At 45.6% G+C, this 26939-nt stretch overlaps 1 protein-coding gene across 1 annotated transcript in view; it reads right to left on the bottom strand.

Annotated features, from left to right (window-relative positions):
* ADAMTS2 (ADAM metallopeptidase with thrombospondin type 1 motif 2) overlaps positions 1-26939 on the bottom strand; it is a 243360-nt gene that overhangs the window by 12006 nt on the left and 204415 nt on the right. The window contains exons 11-19 of the mRNA XM_081282228.1: positions 18584-18729; positions 16321-16496; positions 15248-15381; positions 9259-9382; positions 8826-8906; positions 6551-6717; positions 4616-4775; positions 1930-2062; positions 905-1112 (exon numbers count right to left, since the gene is read on the bottom strand). Coding sequence (XP_081138354.1) covers positions 905-1112; positions 1930-2062; positions 4616-4775; positions 6551-6717; positions 8826-8906; positions 9259-9382; positions 15248-15381; positions 16321-16496; positions 18584-18729 — 1329 coding nt within the window. The remainder of the gene's footprint in view (positions 1-904; positions 1113-1929; positions 2063-4615; positions 4776-6550; positions 6718-8825; positions 8907-9258; positions 9383-15247; positions 15382-16320; positions 16497-18583; positions 18730-26939) is intronic.

Below are 26939 nucleotides of genomic sequence, written 5' to 3'. Positions count from 1 at the left end.
ATACCAACAGGATGATTTAGGGCGAACACCTGCTTTCTCTCTGGGTCTGAGATCCATCACTCAGGCACTGTATACCCGTGTGGCTGACCCCCCCCCCCCCCAGTGAGAAACCTGGACACCCAGGTATGGTGGGCAGCCCTGATTGGCAACCTTCACATGTAACACACATCACTGCTGGAGAGTTAAGGGCATCTCCTGGGACTCCGTTGGGTGGGGATGCCTGGAAGCTGGTACCTAGTTCCCTCTGGACTTCACTCCTGTGCCTTTTCCCTTTGTTGATTCTGCTCTGTGTCCTTTCAATGTGACCGTAACTGTGTGTGTAACTTCTGAGGCCTGGGAATCCTTCTAGTGGACCTCTCAGCTTAGGGGTGGTCTTGGGGTCCCCTGACACACTAGGCTGTGATCTGGTTGTTAGTGCTCATGTCACTTTGGCCTTGCCTTGGCTGGTGCTTAGCCCCTACTTCCAGATCTGTCCCTCTATCCCTTCCGCCCATTCTCATTATTCTTTCCATCACAAGTCTAGACCCTTCCTGGATGATCTCCCCTTGGACAATCGTGGCTGGCCTTCTTGGCTGGCATCTCCACTATGAGACCCCAGGGCTCTTAGGTCACTGGAACCCAGAGCGTCCCATTATAACTTTGAGCCCAGACTGCCCTCAGTTTCTTGGGACAGATCCCCTCAGCACTCAGGAGCCTCTGCCTGGGCAGTAAAGACACAGCCCACTGTGTTTACCAGGAGGGCATTGGCCATGGGGCACCCACTAGTTCCCTGAAACCCATGAGACGTGGCCCAGGGCAGGAGCTATGCCCAGGCCTACATGCCAGAGCGGAACACCCCGGCTGATTCAGGTTCAAACAAGCTCAGTTTGGGGACCAAGGGTGTGGAGCCAGGGGAACTTCTTACCTGGGACCAAGGCCCAGCCCGCCACCGACCAGGGCAGAGCTCACGACTGCAGGCCCGACGGCTCTCTGGCCGGTTGTCATTGCAGTGCTTGGTGTGCACGGAGCGGGTGGTATTGTCATGAAGTGGCTGGACGCAGCGCACTGAGCGCACCTGCATGCCCGTGCGCCCACAGCTGTGACTGCAAGGCTCCCACTCTCCTGTGACCCACCTGCCAGGGCAGAGCGGCGTACGGTCAGTCCCCTTGTAGCCAGGGAGAACCAGCCTGGCTGAGCTGTGGGGCCGCTCCTCAGCACCCAGGAGGAAGTGAGGACAGAGAAAAGGCAGCCTGCTCCCCGCCTCAGGTGGAAACTCCTATTCCCACAAAGGTGCCCTACCTACAGGCTGGCACAGACAGGGAACTACGGATCCGATAATCCCAGCCCAAGGGACACCTTCCTGGGGTTGGTGGCCATGTAGGGACCTAGCTGAGGAGCTTAGCTGCCAGCTTTCTGTCCTTTCCCAGGTTCTTGGATCTGCCCTCTGACTTCCCTTTCTGCTGTCCTCATGAACCCAGCGGTGTGGACCCTCAGGACCCCGTCCCTGACATCCCCTACCTCTCTGTTTACCAGGCATCTTCCCTGCTCAGGGTCCTGCAAAATGGTAAAGAAATGCAGCCCTGCCAGACCCCAGGGCCTGAAGATTGAAGTCACTGCTTAGGAAACATCTGCTATGGTACCGGGAGCTAGTCCTAGGCTCTCTAAACCTCACTTTCCCCACCTGAGCGCCACCACTGGTTGTCATTTTTAAGATACACATTAGTGCTTTGGTTCAGCCAATCTGGATCTGGGTGCACCTTTTAACCTGTAGCACTTCAGGCTCCATGAGACATGGTGGGTGAGGAGAAACCCATCCGAGACCTTGGGCGATGCCAGGAGTAGAGCTCAGAGGTCTGGATCCCACTCTTCCCTCCCATGGGAGCACCTATATCCTATGGTCTCTTCCCCTTGAATGGGACACTGGACTGAGGGACTCCTCCTGGCACTCACACAGGCTGGGAGCACTCCTGTGGGTTGCAAGTCCGGCGGATGGCTTTGGGCTTCGCCAGGGCGTTGCAGAAGGCACGGTGCACCATTTTGTGGTCCAGCTTCCTGCGGCAGCCATACTTGGTGAACTGGGACCCTGAAAACAGAGAGCTTGAGGGGGCTCAACGGAGCCTTAGGGCCCCCCAAGGGGGCTTGGAGGAGTGGCTTCCAGTAGCAGTGCCAGCCCTGTTCTCTTCCCTACTCTTAAAATGATATGGATAACAGGGCAGGGCACCCGAGCTGGGAGGAAGCTCTGGAGGAGCCCACTCAGCACCCCAGGCCAAGGCAGGGTGACAGGGCAGGGAGAGAGGCCATCTTCTCCCCTTGTCTGCTTCTTCCCTAGTTCCCTCCTGGCTTTCGGGGGCTGAGAGAAGGCTGTTTCCTCTTTCATCACTTAGTCACTTCTTCCTTGACCTAATGTGCGTAGGGGCCTTGGTCAACACTGGGGCACATGGTCTACAGGACTCTTTCCACCAGTTCCATACAACAGTTCTCAGTGGGGGTGGTGGTTATGCTTTGGATATGAAGTATCCCCAAGAGCTCCTGTTAATGCAGGAATGCTCAGAGGTAAAATGACTAGATTGGGAGAACTATAACCTAATTATTCCATCCTTGTGTGAATGCACTGTCTGGGTGGTGACTCTAGGCAGGTGAGGTGTGGCTGGAGGAGGTGGGTGACATCGCTGGGGACATGCCCTGGAAGGACACATCCTCAGCAGCTTTCCTCTGCTGAGGCTTCTCCCTGTGATGCGCTGCTTCACCCTGGGCCCAGAGCAATGGAGTCAGCCATCTATGGACTGAGACCTCTGAAACTATGAGCCTCAATAAGCTTTCCCTCCTCTAAGTTGTTCTTGTTCAGTTACAAAAAGCTAATTAAGACAGTAATATTCTTCTCCAGGGCGATACTTGGGACGTTAGTTGTCCCAGCTCCAGGGTAGGGTTGCTATTGGCATCAGTGACTAGAGGCTGGGGATGCTGTTCAACAGCCCACAATCCACAGCCTGATCCCCACAGTGGAGAATGAAGCCTAAAAGGTCAACAGTGCTCAGTGTGTATGTGAGAGAATACAACCATAACCAGCCGCCTCCCTAACTGGGGAGTCTGCTGGTGACTCAGAAAGCACTGATTTATGGGAAGGTGGCGGAGGGGAAGGTGAGAAACCTGTGCAGAGGCCCGGAGGAGAGGACTGTGCGTCCAGGAAAAGCACCTGCTATGGTTTGGGAATTCCCCATAGTTCTAGGTATTAAAGATTTGATCCCCAGCCTGTAGTGCTATTGGGAAGTAGTGGGAAGTTAAGTTGCGGGGGGTCGGGGGCAGGCCCTTGAAAGGGAGAATGGGAATCCAGTCTCTTCCTATCTCTCTTTTGCTTCCAGGTCACCAAATGGTAAGCAGCGTCCTCCACCATGTGTTACTGCTATAATGTACTGCCTCACCAGAGGCCCAAGTGATTATGTACTGAAATCTCCAAAACTGAGCTAAAACAAACCTTTTATCTTTACAAGTTGACTATCTTAGGTATTTTGATATAGTAACAGAAAACTGACTAGTACTACATCCAAGGCTAGCCTAAGGAGCAAGGAGAGAGACACCAAAGGGAAAGGTCAGCAAGCTGTCATGACCTCAGAAGCCATAAGGAGAATTTTGATATTCAATCCTCAAGAACAGAGATTGCTGTTATGACACCAGGAAGAAACATGGTCTGATTTACCCCTTTAAAAGGTCAACCTGGGACCTAAAATGGATCCTCGAGGGCCAGTATAAGGATGGTGCCAGGACTAGGGGATGGTTGGGGAGAAGGAACAGTAGAAGGGTCCAAGAGATATAGAGTGGAGAATCAGCAGGACATGCTGGTGAAATCCAGGTGGGGTGTGGAGATGGGGTACGGCAGAAGGCTGTGGCACCATCCGTACAGGATGAGGTCCCCTTGATCCTTGGCAAACTTGTCCTTTGGATGTGGGACCCCATGGCATCTCAGTCCTGTCTCATAGTTCACCCAGTCCTCAACTCTGGACAGAGCAGAGCTTTTGTCCATCTGTGTGTCCAATGTCCCACCCAACTATGGACTACTCGACATCAAGGGGCAGGTAGGACTCTTCTGCGGCTAATCCTGCTCCGGGAATCAGAGAGGCTTTTCTGAATGAATAGAGAGAGGGAGGGAGGGACCTCCTAGGGGGTGTCTCTGCACTGTCCCAGCTCATCTGTGCCCTGCCCTATTGATGCTACAGTGTGATCCATTCGGGCCACCCACAGATCAACTTCTTACCAGGCCAGTCCCATCCCTTCTGCACTGAACCCGAACCCCTAGGACCTTCTGGCTAATTTGGCCTGATGCCTCAAGCACCTCCTTCCTGGACACCCAAGGACCCCTTCCAGGCTGGGATAGGCAAAGGTCACTGCCATGGCCTCCCAGTCTCTGGGAATAGTCTTCTCATACCTAGCACATGCCAAACTCACTGCCCCAGGCCCAGCAGTCAGCAGGGCACTGCTGGTTCAGGAAGCCCCTCACCCAGAAGCCTCTCTCCACCCAAGCCCAACATCCTTTAGGACTCTGTTTCTGCTCATGCTGAGCCCCAACCAGGGATGATTCCTCACCTCTTTATGGCCACTCTCTTATCATTCATCCCAGAAGCCCTAATAAGAAATCCCTCACCTCCGCCACAGGGCTTGGAGCAGGGAGACCACTTCTTCAGGGCCCATTCATGGCTCACGGAGTCATCTTCAAGGACATTGTTGTCATCAACGTTGAGTGAGTCTTCATGGATCATGTATTTGTATGTCAGTGAGATCCGGGCATCTCCCTCTGGGATAACCTGTGCCCACCCCAAAATGGCCATGAATGTGTCTGTCCCATTGTCCACCCTTCCTCAGCAGCCAGTTGAGGAACATGAGTCCAAGGCAGATTTACAGTGGATTCCAGTTATTCACAAGAGTTATGTTCTAGCAAGTCTCCGTGAACACTGAATTCACAAATATGGAGCTACCACCCCACGGGAAATATAGACAGTCCCCAACTTATGGTTTTTCAACTTGATGATGATGAAGCAAAAGTGATACACATTCAGGAGAAACCATACTTTGAATTTTTAATTTGGATCTTTTTGTGAGCTAAGGATATGGTCCCATCCTCTTTCATGATGGTGGGTGGGAATGAGCCACAGCTCCTGCAGCCACATGATGAACAATTGACACCGTACAGTGTATTGTGTTGCTGAGCCAGGACAGATCATAGGTTAGGCTGATGTATTCTTATGATATTTTCAACTTAGGGTGGGTTTATGGGGATATGACTCTACCATAAGTCAAAGCCCACCTAGATGCACAGGGTTAGGATCCCGTGAGCCCTGGTCATTACGTTTTTATCAACCAATCAATACATAAACTTGTTTTATGTATGTTTATGTTAAAAACAACAATATATATTGTTGATTCGTTAACATCGACCTCAAAGCCAGGAGGACTATAACTGAGACCCGGACGGAGCTCCTCTAACACATGTCTTTTCTCCATTATACCCTTCTGAGCTTACAGACAGGAGACAGTACTTCAGCAGTAGGCTCAGAGCCATTTTAAACAGCAAACTCATCCTTCCAAAAGCACAAAAATGCAAAAGATGTGACAATAATAGATTGCAAAAAAAGAAAAGAGACTTATTTACAATCTGAGAGCTAAAACAAGAACACAGCATGGAGTAGTTTCACCCCATCTGGGAATAAGCATGCAGGCAACTCAAATTTTTCACCACTCTGTGAAGGTCCATTTGGGAATCTCAAGTAAATTTTAGTGAGCAGGTGAATTTGCAAATACAGAAACTGTGACTACTGAGGACCCACTGTATATACAGCAACCTAGATCGGTCACCACAGGCATTTCTAATTAGTGACAAGTTGCTGCAGACAAGGTGAGCAGAGTGGTACAGTGGAATAAAGCACACCTGGCCCATGGTGACACCTGCTCCACAGGTGCATAGCCTTGTGTGGAGCTCTGGGGGCTGGGTGATTAGACCCAGCCCCAGCATGCTTCTTAGGGGAGGTGTGAGCAACAGCCCTGGAAGCTTATCTGTACTGTTTGAATTTTTTGAAAAATAAAATGTATCACTTAGGCAATGAATTAAAACTAAAAATGATTCAAGAATCCATCCCCCTCAGGACTCCCCATTACTAGGAGTAGTCCGTGGTCCTGGACCCAAGGTATCTGGGATCCTGTCCTGCTTGAAGACAAAGTCCAATGTGACTTGGGTCTAGTTCCGACTGTCACTTCTTAGGGTGTTGCAGGGTTTTAATGTGACAGCGGGCATGAATGAGCACAATGGATGATAGCTGTGAATGTCACTCTGCCAGAGAAACCACAATCCCTACAGGGGAGAGTTGTTTAGAAGGCACTGACCTGGGGTTCAGAGCCCTGAGGCTTGGCCCCATGTCTATTTCTGGATATGATTCAGAGACACGGAGCTGCCCTGGAGGGCCACACAGGCTGAAGGATGCAGGGAGGCTCGGGGCTCCCAAGGCCCCTTCACCACCTTCCCCTAGGGGTCACTGCATACTGCCTGGGCAGCAGGAGGCAGCGACCCTGTTGTGCCTCAACTCACCAGCACAGCGATGGTCCCGTGGAGGGGGCCCATGGTCTGCAGCGTTTCCCTGCCATCCTCGTCCCTGTACTCCCACTCCACGCCCATGGCAATGAAGGATCTGGAATTGGGGTCCAGGTGGTTCTCTTCATTTAAGATGAACTTGCCGGTTTCCACATTCTTGACGGCTGAGAATGGCAAAAGGGAGCCCCCCAACCGACCATGGTCACGTCAGGTGGGGCCCAGGCCCACCATGCTGCTTTGTGGGGAAGGTGGGTTCTGGGCAGCAGGGTCCCTGATCTCTCTGTGCCACGGACAGCCCAACTTGCTTTGGGAGCCATACCCTGCCCTTGGGTGACAGTGATGAATGGGTTTCCCTCCACATGGATTCTTTTGACCAGCCCACCACCCTTTCTGGATCTTCCCCCATTAAAGGCTCATGGGTTCCCATTGGAAGGGGTTCTGCAGCTGTCAAAGTCACCTCCTGCCACCTATCAGAGCACTCCATAGCACTAAGAGGCTGCTAGAGTTTGGATGTTGAATGTCTCCCAGGCTTGGTCCCCAACATGGCATTATTGGGAGATGGGGGCTTTGAAAGGTCCTCAGATCATTGGGACATGCCTTTGAAAGGCATTATGGGATTCTGGCTGCCCCACCCCCTCTGCTCTAATTCAAGATGGGTTTTGCTCCTACATGTACTCCCACTATGATATGCTGCTATCTACCACTCACTAGAACAGAATCAATGCATGTGCCATGCCTTTGAACCTCCCAAACCTGTAGCTAAATAAAACTTTTATCTTTATAAGTTAGTTGCCTCAGGTATTTTGTTATAGTGATATGAGACTGACTAACACAGAGGCCTCAAAGGCAGGCTGGCAGAGAGATCTCTCTACCGGTTGTGGGCATCTGCTGAACATGAGGATATAGGTATGGGTGGAGGCTGTGGTTGGCTTCCTGCCATGACAGTGAGCATATGTCTAGCTGGAAAAGCAGCATTCCCCCCACCATCAGTTAATTGAGGTCCTATCAAGGTCTCACCAGCTCCCAGCATTCCCCAAGAGGCCTGGTCCAACTGGGATGGGCTACTCAGACCATGGGCCATCCATAGACACTCTAGGATAAACTTGGCTGGTAAGAAAGCCTCACACTTCCTTCAGTGTAAAAGGGAGCCATTGGGGAGGGTGCTGAGAGGTTTTGGGGTGACTTCAGACAGGGCACCAGTGAGAAAAAAAACTTCCTATACAAGTCCCCTTTAATTCTGTCCACATTGCTAAGAAAGCCTCAATGTGGGGCGGGTGGGTCTTTATCTTCTATCATCTGCTCCCCTTTTCAAAGAGATAGTAGGTCTCAGCCTCAGAGACCAGTAAGCAACAGTGTTGAGACAAAGGTGTCTTTTGTTTAGGAATTGACTTTAATGTTTACTGTCTTTTTAAGGCAAGCTGTGCTGGTTTTGCATTTAGGATAGCGACTTAAAGTTTCCTCTTAGGATAAATAAGAAAGAAAAATGAGTGTTAAAAGAGAGTGGCAGGTTTGTCATGCATCAGTGGGGTGCCTGACTGTGGCAGTGTGGACACCTCCAGGGGACAGGGATGAAGGTGGGACCCAGACTGGAGAAAGGACTTGTCCAGGGCCCCTCAGTGGTCCCGGAAACCCTGCTGCCTTTGGTCCCATGATACCCCAGGAGGTAGGGCCAGGACACTTCCTGGGGAGGTGATGGGTATAGATGGGTGAACCCCTAAGAGGGTCCTGGGAATCTTGGGAGGTGATGGGAGAGCACCATCTTACAGGCTGGGGCTGCCATGAGGGAAGAGACCCAGGGTTGGAAGATCATGCAAATTTTCAAGATATGCTAGAAATCCCTATTTTTAGGTTAAAAACTCTTAAATTTAAAAGTAAAGGCCTAAAGATGTAGCTCAGTGATACAGGTATGGTTAACATGTGCAAGGCCTCAACTCCCAGTAACAAAATAAAATGAATTGAATGGATGTAAATGCACTGCATGATCCCATTTATAGCTGACTTTGGTGTCCCCTGGTGTCTTGGATACATGTTCCTCCACAGTTGCTGCCAGGGGAAGCCCTCTGGTCCCAAACTCTGGCCTCTCCACAGGGAATGGAGCCCAGGAAAGGCTGCCAGGTGGGCTGCACCAGGGACTGGTGGATTGGGGCTGCAGTCACTTCTGTCAGCCAGGGTTGCCCGCCTCACAGAAGCCAGGTGTCCCAGCCATGGCAACTACCCATTCCAGAAAAGCCAGGTCTTGGAGACGCCAAGTCGCCCGAGCTCTGAGACTCACCCAGATGGTGCTCAGTGCCGTCTGCCTCTTGGATGAGTAGGTGCCTGGCCCCAGGAGGGATCTCAAACATCTTGATGTAACCTGTGGGTGTGGGAATACAACACCACATAAGAAAGGAAGGGGCATCACCCTTGAAGGCAGCTCCATCATGGACTCTCCTGTGGCTCTGTATTTCCTGGGCTTGGGCCCCCACCCAGAGAGGGGCCAACTGGAAAACTACTGTGTCTGGTCCAGGCCAGAGTCCAGGGCCTCAGACCTTTCTGCTGATGTTCAAATCCCAAATACCCTCCCAGCCTTCCTCCCCTACAGAAAACTCAGGTGGGAATCTAGCCCTGGGGTAATGTCAGATAGGGCCCCAAGGTGACAGAGCCCCACAGATACTCAGAGGTGCTGTAGACAATCAGTCCTGAGGCGGAGGGTGGAGCTCACTCACCTTGCTTTTTGGGTGAGCGTGTAAAAGTACCCTTGACCACTTTGCAGTGAGTGTTGTCACCTCCACACACGCCACACTTGTCCTCTTGTTTGCTGGAGCCAATCACCCCATCACAGCCCACCTTCTGCAGGAGAAGAGGAAGGCAGAGAACACTTCAGAGACCCCCTCCATACATGGGCCCTAGCCTGACCCTGACCCTGTACCTGCCAGGGCCTCTGATGCCTGACCCTTCCCATTGCCCATGTTCTGTGCATCCCTTCTTAGAAGTTCCCAAAATCACGCTTTAGAGCAAGACAGACCCTGTGTGGCTGTGGGTGAACTCCTTGCCCATGCTGTGCCTCAGTTCCTGCTTATGGAAGGTGGGACCTGCAGAAATCTGTCCCACAGCCCAACACTGTCCTGGCCCAGCACAACTGGCCTCCAGTGAGTGCTTCCATCCTTGTGGCCACAGATGGGAAGGCCTCACCTTGGCCCCTTTATGCTGCCCTTTCTCCAGAGTATCCTTGTAGCTCATCTCCCAGAGGAAGCCCCTCGGGGGATGCCACCCAAAGCTTTGGCCTGGATGTCCTGCTTTTCCTCAGTTCAGGAGGGATGAAATGCCCTCTTCAGTCTGTCTTCAAGTGTCTGGGCAGGAGGTGGCAAGAGTTGGTGGGGACACTTTTGCCTTCATTCTCTCAATGAATCCTTTCCACACTATCACTCCAGGAAATATAGGAAATAAATTATTCTGCACAGAGTGGGGATGTTCCTTTTCCCAGGGCCTCCCGACAGAGACATAACAATATTCAGGTTCTTTTATTGCTGTAGCCCTGGCAGCACGCCATTCCTGGACCTCAGATGCTTATTAGAGAGACCTTTCTACCTCTGCCTGTGGAGATGCTTACTTCTTTTCCCTTTGCTCTTGATTTCTCAACCCTTTCCTCTCCTTGCTTTTCTCTCTTCCTTCCTTCCTCTCCCCACCCTCTCTCTTTACAGTGTTGGGGATCAAACCCAGGGCCTTGCTAGCCAAGTGTTCTACCACTGAGCTACTCCCCAGCTGCTCTTTAATTTCTGACTTTTGTCTTACAAGAAAATTTGATGGCAGGGGCTCAAGACCATGAAAGGACCACAGAGCAGAGATTCACACAGCATTTTTGAATGTGCAGATAGAAATTCATGATCTTTGTTTTTATTGATCTGTATTTTTCTATTTATTTATTTTATCGGTTCTTTTTAGTTATATATGACAAGAGAGTCCATTTTGATATAATTATACAAACATGAAATATATCTTATTCAAATTAGGACCCAAGTCTTGTGGATGTGCATGATGGTGAGATTCACTGTGGTGTATTCATATATGTGCATAGGAAGGTTATGTCAGACTTATTCTACTGTCTTTCCTATTCCTATCCCCCCTCCTTTCTCCCTTTGTGTAATCCAATGAACTTCTATCCCACTCCTCCACCCCATTGTGGGTTAGCATCCATATATCAGAGAAGACATTTGAATTTTGTTTTTTGGGACCGGCTTGAAATAAGCCACTTAGCCTGTTAGTCTCCAGATCCATCCATTCACAGGCAAATGCCATAAAGTCATTCTTTATGACTAATACATTACATTATGTATATATACCACATTTTCTCTATCTATTCATCTGTGGAAGGGCAGATGTATTGGTTCCATAGCTTAGCTATTGTGAATGGAGCTGCTATAAGCATTGATGTGGCCATGTCACTGTAGTATGTGGATTTTAAATCCTTTGGAGGAGTGGGATAACTCCTTGAGGAGAGGAATCTGTATTTTAATCATCTGTATTTTGTAAGCGTCAACTCATTTTTTTGAAGTGAGCAGAGTGCAAAACAATAAAGAGGAACATACTCATGTTTATTTAAATGGTTCCTGAGAAATCAATTTTTTCCAAAGGGAGGTAATAAATGGGGACTGAAAAAAGCACTGCTTTTTTTGGCGGGGGGGCAGGTGCTGGGGATTGAACCCGGGAGTGCTTAACCACTGAGCAACATCCTCAGCCCCTTTTATATTTTATTTAGAGACAGGGTTTATTTAGAGACAGTGTCAGGTACATCTCTAAAGCCTTTTGCCTTAGCCCTGGATATCAACTCTAATTTAAGAGCTCTCTGTTGATTCATGGGCTCTTTCTATAAAGGGGCTTTCATTTTTGGAGCTTGTTTAAGCCAAAGATGCTAAATATAAATTGAACTGGTTGGAAAAGAAGAGACTATCCAGACAGTGACGAAAACAAAGCCACATGCTGTGTTTCAAAACAGCTGCTCTGAGATTTTGTTCTGAGTGTCAAAAGGCGAGCAAAAGGAAAATGGAGTAAAAGAACTGCTTCATCCAGAAGAACTTTAAGAAAGTGATTTGTCAGCATTTCCCCTCAATTCTAAGACACATTTTTTTTCATCTTGTTTGTGAAATCAAGATCTCTAATTAAAGTCAGAACCTTGCCTGCCACCTAGAGGAATTCTGGTGTCTGGACAACTGCCATGCTATGGTTTGGATGTAGTTTGAATGTTTTCCCCAGAAAGTCCTGTGCAAGAGGTTGGTCCCCAGTGTGACAGTATTAAGGCTGTGGTTCCTTTAAGAGGTGGGGTCTAGTGGAAGGTAGTCAAGCCATGGGGGCGTTGCTCTTGGAAGGGAATGTGCTGGTCTTGCAGACTGAGTTAGTTCTCCTGAGAGCTGATTGTAAAGTCAGGTCACTTCATGTGGTTGCTGTCTTTTGCCCTTGGTGGTTTTTCTTTATGCTTCTCTTAATGTTGTGACCCAGCCCAGGGGAGTCTCTCAGAGTCCAAATTTTTGCCAATGGGACTGCCTCATCTTGGATTTCCATCCTCTAAAACTGTGAACTAAATTTCCTTTATACATTATCCAGCCTCTACTATTTTGTTATTGCAACAGAAAACAGATGAAGACATGCTAGTTTGAAGAGGCTGGTTTGGTTCATCTCAGGTGTCCAACTCATCCATCAATGCCCAGGCAAGAACTGCTCTGGCTAGTGAACCAATTATCTTTGTCGAGTACCTGATAATCAAGAGACACAATCCAATGTTCCGTATCTGAACTAAGGGGTGTCATGATACTAATACTTTAATCACATAGAGAAATCCATGAAGCCTGGCTCCTTCTATTAGCCTGGGATCTCATTTAGATTCTAAAGAGGATAATGGGGCAGACGATAGCTCAAGTCAGGGCTGGCCACATGCTCCTGATAAGCTCTGCATGGCTGCTGCTCGCTGTCACCAATGATCAGAAGAGGCTGACAGCTTAGGTTCTGCTTCAGATCAAGCAGTTGACAGTGATGGTGGGGTACCACAGCAAAGGGTGGGGTGCATAGCTAATGAGGTAAGGATATTCTCCCTTCCTGTCATGCAATCTTAACAGTGGGTTACTAGAGTCAGCAAACATGCAAGCTTATTTCAATTTATCCCTTTTATATGCACTGAAGAAATATTTTTAATACAAATATAAAATATGTTCTATTATACACATTCTTTTATTAAAATTTATACATTATATTCAACTTTTCTACTTCTGCATTATGTAAGTTATAATTTAATATGATTAATAAATCAGTAAATAATATTTACTTGTTCATTTTCTAAAATTCTAAGACCTGAAGCTGATAATTGTTTTCAGATGACATGTTTGATGGCATGTTATTACTTTATCAAAGCAGTGGATTGTGCCCTGCTTAAAATCAAATGACCCTCTTGGCCTCATGTAATGCTCAAGTCTCTTTCAATTCTCTGCTCTGTGTATGTGTGTTATGTGTGTGCACATCTTTTTTTTAATTTAAACTTTATGTTTTATGTATTTTTTAATGTGGTGCTGAAGATTGAACTCAGTGCTTCACCTATGCTAGGCAAGTGCTCTCCCACTGAGCTACAACCCCAGCCCACGTTGCACGACTTTGTTCTTCTGCAATATCTTTGCTTTCTTTGCTTGTAATCTTCCTGAGTCATTCATTGTATTTTGATATTCTCTGATTGACAGCATCCACTTGGATATTATGTGTGTGTATTTTTCTGTTAGATTCTTCTAAAAGAGAATTTCACATCCACATGTATTGTCCGGACTGATACATTTCATCTCATTACTTCCCATTTCCTTTCTGTCTCTAGCAACCTGCTTTTATCTGTTAAAATAATCATTAATAAATAAGATATTTAATCTATTCTTCTTTAACTATACCTATTAGGAATGAAGTTACAGCCATGCTCAATAAGATACTGATTGGTGCTCTGACCTCTCCCAATTAAGTTAGCAATCTTATTCACAGTTGCTATTTAAAGCTATTTCTACTAGTAATGATTGTCTGCATTAATTATGTTTACTTTTACTTTTTTTTTTTTTTTTTTTTTTTTTGCTGTATCCTATGATGTTTAACATCTTAACAATCTTCCTGGCTGGACACCAGCCAATCCCTGGATAAACCTAAAGGCTTAGCTGGGAATACATCTTTCATATGCAAACCAACCAATATCCAAGTCTCCACCCCAATTGCCCCCTTTATCTGACTCTCTCACAGAAAGCCAAAATTTCCTCTGGTCTAGGTCATCCTTGGGTCAGGTACCAAACAACTAGAGACCAGACCTATAACTCCCAGCCTTTGAGAATTATTCAAGGAAACTAACCCCAAGCTGTTTGCTTTGCTTTGCCTTTTCCCAAGAAAGTCCCCTGACTTTGCTTCTGCCTCCTGACCAAATTTGCTACTTTCACGGGTGGCCTTGGGTGGCATGCCATGCCCTTCTCTAGGAAAATATAAGTAATAAATTCTCTCAATGGCACTGGCCTCTCCATCTTGTCATTCAGATCTTCCATAAATTAAAGCCTGTGTTAGTCTCTGAGTGTTTGGTTTCACTATCCCTGAGCCGGCTGTGTGGCTCAGCATCCCTGCAATTCTCTTGTGCAACCAGCCTCCTCCTGGTCCTGCCACCTGTGGGCCCTCTGAAACCATACGAATGGAAAGCAGCCCTTGAGCACGCTGCCAGATGCCCTGTGCCCACCTCTTTGTTCCTCCAGCCCTGCTCCAGGGCTGCCTGCAGAGCCTGTCAGCCTCCCTGCCAGACAACACCTGAGGATGCTGCCATTTCTCAGGAAGGAAAGAAAAGAGCCAGCCTCTGTGACAACCCTGATCAGTCCTGTCTACTTGAACTCCAGTAGAAGTTTCCAGCTCTTTCCAGAAATGTCTGGCAGGTCAAGTCTGTGCTCATGTCACCGCCACATGCTGAGGTTACCCATGGTTGTTTTTTATGATAGCGTAGGATAGAAGCCAAGGATGTACAGATGGTCCCCAATTTACGATGGTTTGACTGATTTTTTTTTTCAGCTTTACAGTGGTGTGAAAGCTGTATGTATTCATTAGGACCTATACTTTCCATTTTGAATTTTGATCTTTTTCTGGGCTAAATGGGGATATATCACTTTCTCAGGATGTTGGACAGTTGGCAGCAAGTTGAAGCTCCCAGTCTGTCACATGATCACAAGTAGAAATAACTGATATTCCACAGTGTCCTGTGTTGCAAGTGCTGATGTTCAGATAGATCCAAGGCATTTTTGACCATAACATTTTTCAACACACAATGGGTTATCATATGTCAAGAAACAACTATTTCTGCCAAGCACCAAACCAATGAGACCTATGGTGGGTATCCTGATCCAAGGACAGGATGTCCAGTGCCCCATGGACAGCAGGGGTGGGGTATGATTCACAAAGGGTCAACTATGGATTTTGTGCATTGAAATCACCTGGAAGCTCATAAAAATTCAGGCTCCCAGGCCACCACCTTTGACTCAGGAATCAGAGTGTCTTGGGTGGCATCTCCAAGCTCCCCAGATAAATGCCTGATATACTCAAGGCTGAGACCCCCCCCCCAATAGAAGAAAAGGGAAAACATATTGGCCCGCAGCACTGTTTCCTACATTTTATTAATCTTTTCAAGAAGTGGAAGCTGGTACCCAGGAGGTTGGCCGGCTTCATGGCACTCACCTTGCAGTCCCCACGCACACAGAGGCTGAAGGCATCCTTGTAGGAGCAGCGTGTCCCGTCGTGCACCATGCGTTTCATGGACACCACCTCCCCAGTCTCCTTGGACTCACAGTAGAGGTTGCATCTCTCCTTGGCTGGAAGGGAAGCACCAAGGAGTCAGTGCAAGAGAAGGGACAGTGCAAGAAGAAACTCCCATGGAGCTGTGCTTAGGAGGTTCATCTGCCCCTCCACAGTCTCCAAGGTGGACACAGAGGGAAAGGGTCACGTGATGGCAACTTGCTTCCTATCTCTATGTCTTCTGAGCCTTTGACCCTGGTTCAACTGGACTTAGAAAGAGCTTTTTCCCCAAATGGAGCCAGTTGGGCTGTTGGTATAGCTTAGATCTCACATGCCAAAGGTCCCACCCAGAGACTTCCTACTGTGCAGCCGCAAAAGGCTGCTTACTGAGTTTCCATCTAAAAAGCCTCCTTCAGTCAACCTTCCCTGAGGGCCCAAACTGGAGCAGCCCCTTTTGGATTCAACTAGGGATCCCTGGCACCTTCCTCTGCTCAGCATTTATTCAGGGTAAATAAAACTCTAGGTCACCAGAGTGCATCCTTCTGAGAGAGGGACACTAGCTTCATTGCCCTCCCTCAGCCTCCCTCAGACACAAGTGGGACACATAGCAGGGGCTCAGAGAAGGTCAGAGGCCAGTTGCTTGGCAAGGTCAGCCCCCTACCCCATCCCTTAACCTTTCTAGTCCTGCCACTCCATCCTCATCCACCAGATGGCAACTGCAGGAGCCCAGCCTGCTCGGAGGTGCCAGGTCCTTGGGCTCTCCTTAGCATTCTTGGCCATGCCTAGTATTCTGGCTCCTCTGAGACTGCAGTCCAGACACGAAGCCTGAGACCCACCCCAGGACGGGGCACCTGACAGCAGAGCCAGCCGGGGGTGGGCTTTGCTGCCAGTCTAAGTATCACCACTACACTCTTGCCCCATACATTATCAGAGGCACAGGACAATGCAAGGCCCTGCCTGCCCTCCCTAGGGCCTGTGTGCTGACCCTCACTGCCATCCTCCTGTGAAGGGCTCACCATCCCGGTGTTCGTGGGGCAGCCAGTGGTGCTGGCCGTCTCCGTGCTCAAAGTACAGGTCCCACTGCCGGCACTGCTCCTCCCGGAAGTCAGCCAGGGAGTCAGGGCAGTCTTGGGTGCCGCAGAGCTGGAAGTCATAGGCTAGGCCAGAGCAGGTACGTCCCCCATTGGCTGGGCTGGAGGAGAAAGCATAAGTCCAGCTGCTTGGTGCCATCAGAAAGAGGCTGGCCCTTGGGTGGGATTTGTAGGAAGATCCTTGAGCTTCAGGTATTAGAGGTACAGCTCTGCTTTGTGAAGGGACCTGGCTCTGCCATGTCCAAGCTGTAGGATCAGGCAATTCCCAGCTAACCGGGCCTCAGAGAATCAAGAAGGAGCCTGGTGATATCCCTTCTTCTGGAGTTCCCTTGGGAAGACAGCAACTTCCCTGTGCCCCACCCCCACCCCACCCATGTAGTATGGGGGGGAGGCCTGGGATTGAAAACGAACATGGAGTTGTGATGCAGTGTTTAGAGTTTGCCTTCCCCATCGGACCACAGGCCCTGAGATGACAAGAATTGATTGATTGTTTTTCACAGCTGGGCTCTTGGCTCACAGGGCTGTGCCTGACATGCAGTGGGGAAATCCCAGAGTAATTCTGAAATAGGAGAATCCCACATGCTTAAGTTCTTAACAACTGTGTGGCACATGATGGACACTTTGTCATGGCTGCTTTTTCTCCACCTTAGGGAATTTGGGCTGCCCTTCTGTAACTTTCTCATTTCACAAAGAAGAGGACCAACCCACCAACTGTCTCTCTGGTGGTTCTAACTCCCAGCTTAAATCTGAATCTCTTTCTGAGGCAAGTGTGAAAGTCCCCAGGGGGATGGAAGGAGGGGCCTGCCTCTGCTCTTAGCCTGGATGCCATTCAGAGCACTTGGGCAGGAGGGTGGTCAGAAGGGGAGGAGGGGGGCATTCCATTCACTGCTGAGACAGACAAACACAGGTCTTTCTAAAATAATGGTTGTACCCCTACTGGACCCTAGAGCATAGGTCCTTCCTCTGCCCCTACCTGGCTGATAGACTTGACCACATCCTCCACCCAACAGCTGTTGAGTGCTGACCCCCTCTGGTTCCCTGGAGGCTAGTTCAGGGGCTGGCCAGAGACAGTGTAACAGAGAACGTGGGAAATTCAGCAGAGGCCAGAGCCCAGATGGTCTGGATGTGCCCCAAAACCTATCACTAGATTGTATCTGGCCCAATTCGGAAGTTGGAGAACTGTTTGTTTTTACGTGAAATTCCAGATTTTCAATATTTTCAGGTAAATCAAAATCATTGAAACACTGGACAGATCAAAAGAAGAAAGACAAAAGCCACGTTGTGTGTCCAAGCAGACTCAGCTAGCAGGGTAAGGCTCCCTTGCTGGTCGTGTGGAAGATCTGAGTATTGCCAATGTTTGTGCAAGACTCCCTACATGCTAGACCCTGGTGCAGTTATTGACTGTGCACCCACACCCTCCCTCCCTCTCCCTCCCTCTCTTTCCCTCTCCCTCCCTGAGGATACTTCACTGAGAGAGTCCAGGCAAAGAATTCAGATGAGGAGGGGAAGCAATAATTCAGAGGAGGAAGGAACTGAATAGAAGGTGATTGTGAGCCGGGAGCGTGGATCAGAGAAGTATTTGCAGGGTGGGGTGGGAGGGAATGAGGGGCCCAGGACAGCACAGGGGATGAAGAAGGGAGAAGGGGAGCATGGTTGATGGTGGGGAATCTGGCTTGCACCAGGCAGCCTCTGAAGGCTGTCCTTCCCCCGGGTACCTGGGTATGGATGACAAGTCTTGACCCTGCCTCTCCCCTGATTTCAAATAGTTGCTCAGCTAAGGAAGCCCCTGCCCAGATCCGTAGCATTCTGAAGGGCTGAGAGAGCTCCCCTCTGTAGACCTTTTATCTCTCCCCATCTCTGTCCCATCTTCTCTCCTCCATGTATCACAAAAGACAGAGGAAGCCTGTGTTCAGAGTGGATTATAGGTCAGGAGGTGTGTGGCCCTAGTCCAGCAGGTCAGGAAACCAGGTTTTCAGGCCCAGGTGGAGAAGGGGAATGAGCCCTCCTCTGAGTCTCAGCTCCCTCCCAGGTAATGGGAGGAGGGGCCAGGAGAGCTTGCTCTTGCACTCCCTCCAGAACTGGCAGATGGCAGCCATCCGAGCCCTGTAGAATAGAGCTGGCTATAGAGGGGTTTCATAGTCCTCAGCTGCCACTCAGGAAGGCTGGGGGAATGTTGTGGCCAACTCACTGTGGGTTGTCACACTGGCGAGTCCTGAACCTCACACCGGTGCCACAGGTGCGAGAGCAGGAGCCGAATGGAGTCCAGGCACCCCAGTTGCCGTCCCGTTTGAGGATGTCAGGTGTCAGCCAGATGCAATGTCCTTTAAAGCAATGCTGAAAGACAGAAAGCTGCTCCCTTGGCCCACGACTCACACCAGAGCAGTTCAGATACCCCCACTTTCCTCACTCTATAACGGCTTCCCAGGGCTTGCCCCTGGAGGCTCAGGGGATCTGACTCTACTAACCCTAAAATTTCTGACATTCCAAGAAGATAGGCCTCACTCCAAGGGTGGCAATAAGATGCACAGAGAGGTGCTGGGTGCCCCCAGTGCACTCCCTGCCTGCTGCCCTGGTCTCCCACCATCCTCCAGTGCCACGTCAAGCCCACTCTTCCTCTTAGCCACGCTGTGCTCCACGCTATGTCCCCAGGATAGATGCCTTCTGTGTGTCTATGTGAACATACAACAGGCATATCAAACCAGTGATTCTAGACACAAATAAGATTTAAGGGGGAAAAAAATCAAAGCATAACACTGGCATATAGGAAACAATCCCACAACTTAAATCTAAATCACATGGATTTCAGTCTTCTTTTTTTAAGTATTTTTTTGTCATATTTCACTTTTTAAAAATGTTTATTTATTTTTATGGGGTGCTGAGGATCGAACCCAGGGTCTCTCACGTGTGAGGCTAGCATTCTACCACTGAGCCACAATCCCAGCCCAGATCTCAGTCTTCTGAGGGGGAGAAAGCTTATACAATTTAGGGAGCCCACTTTAAGAAGGTTGTAAAATTGTAAATACTAAATCAGGTATACAGTAGATTGTTGATTTAGAATCCCACAATCTAAAAATTTTTAAACACAATTACTACAAACAACCTGAAACAGAGAACAATGATTTTTAAAAACTGACAACTTTTCTTGCGATTCCGAGTGCACTCTTTAAACCTCTCTTCATTATGACAACAATTCTGTGATATTGTTTTCCATATAGATAATAGAGAATGTGGTGGTCATTCCTCAGCAAACTTTCTGCAAAGTTCCAGATAGTAACGATTTTGAACTTTTCAAGCTATGTGATTTCTCCTGCAGCTACTTATCAAACTCTGCCATTGGAACCTGAAAGCAGTTGAGGACAACATATTGATGAATGAACATGGCTGTGTTCCAATAAAACTTAATTTACAACACAGGAAGCAAATGGAAGCATCTGGAAAGGAGGTGTAAGAAAGTTGGTGAATGATCCACCCAGTAAAACAACCATTTAATTGGTGAAAATTACTAAATACAAAACAAAAACAATTTAAAGTCTCTGGAAATTGTTCCGAGGTCAATACAACAAATGGAAAAATATTTATTCAAGAAAGTCTACTAAAACTTGGTATCCGAGCCACAACTCTCTTGTGTTCCTTACTACCTCAGTGTGACCTAAGTTTTCCTATCAAGAAGATGGGGTTTCCACGGCCCTAGTCCATGGCTATGTCTGAGAGGCAATCCACTGGCATCTCCCATCCCTCTCAACTCTGTGTTGCAGCCAAGATGACTGGGGCTCTCTTCCCACATCCAGTCCCTACTCTTTGGGCAGAAGTTATGTCCCAGTTACAGTAGGCTAAGAATACTGCATCTAATGTCTCCTTTCCCTACCTGTTTATATGGCAGAGATTCCATACTGAATGTGGCAAGCTAAGAAGACTTGGGTGCACCATTCCCATCTAGTGCCTGTTTCTAGGTGTGGAATGTCACTCTGAGAGAAGGAGGCCAAGGGTCCCTACACCTATTAGGGTACATTGGTACAATGGTCTGGCCAGAGGAAGAGGTAGAAGTGAGAGCTCCATAGCTCTCCCCACAGGAAGTAACTTCATCTGAAATAAGCATTAAGAACTTCATGCCTAAGGGCATCGTCAAAAATAATAGAGAACTTGACTGAGCATTTAAGAGCAGGGCAATAGTTCCATGATTCTAGAAGCAATAAGCCAAATAAATGATAAAACCAACTAGAAGTTTAACAGAAAGAATCAGAGTCAAAGACAGATAAGGGTCCTTCTGAGGTCTGAGTAGTCTCCAAATATTAGTGTCGCTCTGTCCTTGTGAAGGGTCCAGAATTTTATTGAATCAGACTGCAGAGCAAGTTATATCCCAGGGCATTATCAAAAACAGCACACTAAGTGCTAGGAGATAGCACAGTGGTAAAGCACTTGTCTAAAATGCTGGGGGCCCCTGGTTCAATCCCTAGCATCACAGAACAAAAACAAAACAGTGCATCAGTCAGTTAGCAGTTGGTGAAGGTTAATAGTTGTGTGTGATATCGATAAAGACAAAATAACCAGAAGCTTAATGGAGAGATCAGGGACACAGACAGTCAAATAGAGCCTGGCTAATACCATTGTGGGGGGAAGAATGGGGCTTAGAGTGACTACGCATATGCCCACGATTGTGACGTCCAAGGAGTGATTATCAGTAGCTGCACACTGCAAGGGAAACAAATAGCCCAGTCAAGTCAGTAAAACAAACAAACAACAGCAACAAGAACTGGGTCATCAATATCCATAATTTTTTCAATTACTATCTAAAAAGACATTTTTTTCAACAAAAATTCTGAGATAGGAAAAGAAAAAGGAAAGTGTGACCCTTACACAGCAGATGTGACAGAACCTGCCTTTGAGGAAGCCCAGATGTTGGACTTAGCACACATGATCTTAAAGCAGCTATTATAAATATATTTAAAGAATAAAAGAAAACTGTATCTAAAGAACTAGAGGAGGATATGAGGATGGTGTCTCACTGAATAAGAGAATATTATTAAAAAGAAAGAATTACAAAAGAACTAAATTCTGAAGTTGAATAGTATAGGAAGGAACTTAAGCTGTAAATTCACTTGAGGGCTCAATGGTAGGTTTGAGCTAACAGAAGACACAACCAGTGAACTTGACTATAGATCAAAGAAATTCATACACTTTTCAGATAAGGAAAACGTATAAAGAACAATGAACAAAATCTTTGGGAAACATGGGAGACATGTAAGCACATTGAAATATCCACAGTAGAAGTACCAGATGGAGAGGACAAGAGCAGGAAGTAGTCAAAAAAGTAATGGGTGAAAACTTCTAAAATTTAATGAAAAACATTAACTTACACACCTAAGAATTTAAAGAACTCCAAGTAAGGTAAACACAAAGAGATCCACACTCAGACATTTGATATATTCAAAATTGTCAAATATAGATAAAGACAGAGAGAAAATATTGAATATAACAGAAGAGAAATGACTCACCATGTACCAAAAACATTCTGGAGAATTAATGATTTCTTAATCAGCAATAACAGAGGCCAGAGGTGGTAGTGTTAACCAAGAATTTTATATCCAGTAAAAGCTATCTCTCAAAAATGAAGATAGTATTCCCAGACAACAAAATTGAAAAAATTAACTGCTAGTGTACCTGGATATAAAAAATACGAACAGGCATTCTGTAGGATGAAAGTGAGTTACATCAGAGAATAATTCAACACCCGCCCCCCCAAAAAAAACAAGGAGTGCTAGATATGGACAAATTTCTAGAAAGGTACAAACTGCCAAAGCTGACTTAATAAAGTATACAAAATTGAAATAGATGTATAACAAGTGAAAAAATTAAATGAATAATTTTACAACTTCCCTCAAATGAAAGTTTAGGCCTAGACGATGTAATCAATAAACTCTACCAAACATTTAAAGAAAATAAATGCAACTCCTTTAAAAACTGTTCCCAAAAACAGAAGATAAGAATCCCAATTCATTCCTTGAAGTCCCTATTACCCTGATGCTAAAATTGGACAAAGATATCACAGGAATAGAAAACATTACAAGATGCTATAGACCCACATCACTTATGAATATAGATGTAAAAATCCTTAAGGAAATAATAGCAAACTGAATCTAAGAGCATATTGAAAGGATTATACACCACAATCAAGTGTGATTTAGCCTAGAAATAAAGTATAACATCTGAAAATCAATGTAATACACCATACTGACAGAAAAAGGCAAAACCAGATGATCATCTTAAAACTCAAAAAATTCTTTGGCAAATTGCTGCATCCTTTCATGAAAGAACATCTCAATATAGATCATGGAAATCTATGAAATACTTATAGCAAATATTATTCTTAAGGTGAAAGACTGAATACTTTCCCCCATGTCTTAGTCAGTTCATGCTACTATAACAAAATACCACAGACTGGGTAATTTGCAAATAGAAATTTATTTCTCACAGTTCCTGATGGAGCCCAAGATCAAGGCACTGGTGAGGGCTTCCAATATGGCACCTTTTGCTTTCTCCTCCAGTGGGGAGAAATGCCACTTCCTCATGGAGTGGAAGGGATAGAAAAGCAAAAAAGGGGTTACTTAGTTCCTTCCAGCCCTTTTAAAAAGCCACTTATCCCATCTATGAGGGAGGAGCCCTCATGGCCTGATCACCTCCTAATGGCCTCATCTCTTAGCAGTTTTGGGAATCAAGCATCAACATGAACTTCAGGGGGCCAACCCTGGCACCCTATGCCAAAGCAAGGATGTCTGCTTGTGCCACTTATATTCAACATTGCACTGGAAGTTCTAACCAGGACAATCAGGCAAGAAAGAGAAATAAAAAACATCCATATTGAAAAGAAAGAAGTAAAACTATCTTTATTTGCACATGACATGATCTTTTGTGTAGAAAATTCCCCCCAAATCCCCTAAAAAACTATCAAGGTTAAGAAACAAATTCAGCAAGATTTCAGGATGGCAAGATCAATATTAAAAATCAATTATATTTCTAAAATAAATCAGTTTTATTTCTATAATTGGCCATGAATGACCTAAAAAAGAAATTAAGTAAATAATTCCATTTATAATAACATCAGAAAGAAGAAAAAAAAACCTTAGGAATAAATTAAACAAAAGAAATGCAAAATATCTATTAAAATTACAAAACATTATTGAAAAAAAATCAAAGGTCTAAGGAAACTGATCTCATGTTCATGCATCTGATTGTTAATATGGTAACATTCTCACATTGATTTACAGATTAAATGTAATTTCTGTCAAAATCTCAGCTAGAATTTTACAGAGGTTGGGAAACTTTTCCTAAAATTAATATAGGAAGTCAAGGAACCTAGAAGAATCAAAAATATTGAAAAAAGAGCAAAGTGGAAAGACTCATCATCATTTCCCATTTCAAAACTGGAGTAATCAAGACAGTGCGGCCCTAGCTTAAGGGCAGCCAAACATATTAATGAAATAGAACAGAGTCCAGAAATCAATTTTTACATTTGGTCAATTGATTTTTCACAAGTCGGCCAAAATAATTCAATGGAAAAAGAATTGTCTCTTCAGCAAATGATGTTGGGACAACCGGAGATTCACTTGCAAAAGGACAAAGTTGGACCCTTCTTCACACCTCACACCTCACACAAAACTCACCTCAAAATGGACCACAGTCTTAAATGTAAGCACTCAAACTCTTAGAATAAAACAAAGTTAGTCAATTTTCTTGGCCCCAACAGTAATGATTTGTTTGTTAGATAACACACCAAAAGCACAAATGATAAAAGAAGGTAGACAGGACTTAATAAAAATGAAAAACTTTTGTGTATCAAGTGATGTTATCATGAATTTAAAAAGAACCCACAGCATGGCAGAAAATATTTGCAAACAATATATCTGATAAGTCTGACAAAAATTCTTGGGTATAAGTCCAAAATATATTTTCAAAGCCTCTTAGAACTCAATAATAAAAAAGATAATTTAAACATAAGCAAAGGATCTGAACAGCTATTTATCAAAAAAGGAAAAAAGAGATAAATAAATTGCCATTAAGCACCTGGAAAGATGCTCAACATCACAGGAAGTGAGGGAAATGAGAATCAAAATGCCAATGAGGTAATACTTCACACCCACCAGGGTGGTAATAATAAAGACAACAGCAAGCTCTGGGGAGGAGGTAGAGAAATTGGAGCCTTCATACATTGCTGCTAGGAATGTAAAAGTGTGCAGCCCCTCTGGGAAATAGTCTGACTCTTTATAAAAATGCTAAATATAGAGATATCTATATTTAAATATCACAAGATCAATGATTCCACTTCTAGATGCATATCCAAGAAAAATGACATGCATGCAATGATTTGTATATGAATGCTCATGCATTATTTCTCATAATAGCCAGCAAGTGGAAACAACCCAAATGTCCATCAACTAATAATTGGATGAATAGAACTAATAATAATATATCTGCACAATATATTATTACTCAGGTACAAGGAATGAAATACCCATACATGCTACAACATGGATGAAGAGTAAGCGAAGAGTCACAAAAGGTTGCATGCTGTATAATTCTACTTATATAAAATATACAAATAGAAAAAAATCTACTAAGACAGAAAGTAGATATCAGCGGCTATCAAGGGCTGTGGCGGGAGCAGGATGGATTGGCGTGATTGCTGATGGGTAAGGGGCTTCTTTTTGGAGTGACAAAAATATTCTAAAATTTGATTGGTGTGAGGATTTTACAACCCTGTGAAGATCCTGAAAATCATTGAATTGCACACTTTAAATGAGTGGATTTATATGTGAATTGCATCTTATTAAAGGTATTATGGAAAAAAAAAACCAGGCAGCAACGGAACTGGTTTTCATGACATACATGAAACAACCGGTTTGCCAACACTTGCTCTAGCATGTTGGGGAAATAGTTTCTTTCTTTTTACTATTGATAATTTATAGAAATCATTGATGATGTCATCTGAACACTGAGGATAATCAGATCCGTAGAAACTGTTGTCTGGTTTCCTTCTTGATGTGGATTTCAGAGGACAGAGTTCTCTCAGTCAGAACTCTTTGGATTAGCAACGCTCAGTAAGTGTTGCTGTCGGTGCAATATTCTGAGCTTCATTCTGTCTTTGATGCTGTCGACATTTCATGTCAAATTAGAAAGAAGTTTAGATGTTTTTCCAGTGTCCTCATCATATTCATTTCTCTTCATTAATTGGACTGTCAAACACTCCAAGATCCTGCTGCTACCTCTCTGATCTGGATCTCTACCTCCTAATGACTGACTGACTGACTGGGGTTTGATATGAAACCTTTTGTTATTGTTAACAATTAACATTTTGAAGTCAGAGTTATTTCTATTGGTTTCTTTCTCTTTACCTGTTTTTATGTGAACTTTCTTTCTTTTAATAAATAATTTGAAAATGATAAAAGAAGGTCATTTTACATACACACATGCAAACCAGAAGTCTGTAATTTCTCCCTTATTTTGTTGAAACACTCCAAGATAACTCTTAAAATTGCAGCTCAAGAGGTGTTTTAAGGCTTTGTCAACATCTTGGCACCTCGTTTTCACCCAGGTTTCTCTCTGGTCTTTGAGCATTTATCTTAGAGATTATTATTATTATTATTTTGTCACACATATATTGTGAGGCTATGACATCTTTTAAGCAATAGATTATCTTGTGATGATGTAGCCTCTCTAAAGAAATATGCACACTGGATTTCTTTAAGGTACTCCATCTAAAAGACAAGCCCCTAAAGAAAATGACTTATCATAAACATACGAGTACTGATCTCAGATATAGCTGAGGCACCTTTTTCTCAAAAAAATTTGAGGAAAATGAGTTAAACACAGCACATGGTCTGCTTTGGCCTTGGATCAGCTAGTACAGTGGCAGTCAGAATATTTCTGGAAATTACTCTTAAACCTGGATGGACATAATAATTTAACTATTCACGTAAGAGACTGAGAATCATGTAAACCAATAAATGAATAATTAGAACCCAAATCCAATTTCTCTGTTGCCCAAACTGCAAAATGCCCTTGGTCACTCTAGTGCCAGCCAATGGAAGAAGTGTATCAAGGGGAAATAGGAGTGAAAAGAGAAGTGATCTCCATTGATGATGGTGAAAATATCTTACTTTTGCAAATTTCATGAGAACATGACCAAGGGAGTATATTGCTAGGGCTTTGGAAGGAGCTCATGCAAGTGAGGGGCCCCAAAGCTTAAGCATCATAAGCTTCATGGTAAATCCACCTCTGTACCTCCCCCCAAACCTTTTGCTGGTTTCTCACTATGATAGATGAAACTAGTGTTTTGGCTGTTTTTCAAAGGCGCTGTAGGGATGACCTCTACTTCCTCCCCAGCTTCATCTCCCACCACCATGACAGCACTTGGGCTGACAAGGAAGAAGTAGGTACCAGGTAAGGAAGCACGATGAACCGAATACTTATGCTTGCCCTGACTCCAGCCCAAATTCATGTGCTGAAGCCCTAATCTCCAATGTGATGGTGTAGGGAGGTGGAGCCCTTGG

This window comes from Spermophilus citellus, assembly GCF_964194105.1.
Source record: "Spermophilus citellus genome assembly, chromosome: 1".
Taxonomy (NCBI): Eukaryota; Metazoa; Chordata; class Mammalia; order Rodentia; family Sciuridae; genus Spermophilus; species Spermophilus citellus.
This window is presented reverse-complemented; position numbering and strand designations above follow the sequence as displayed.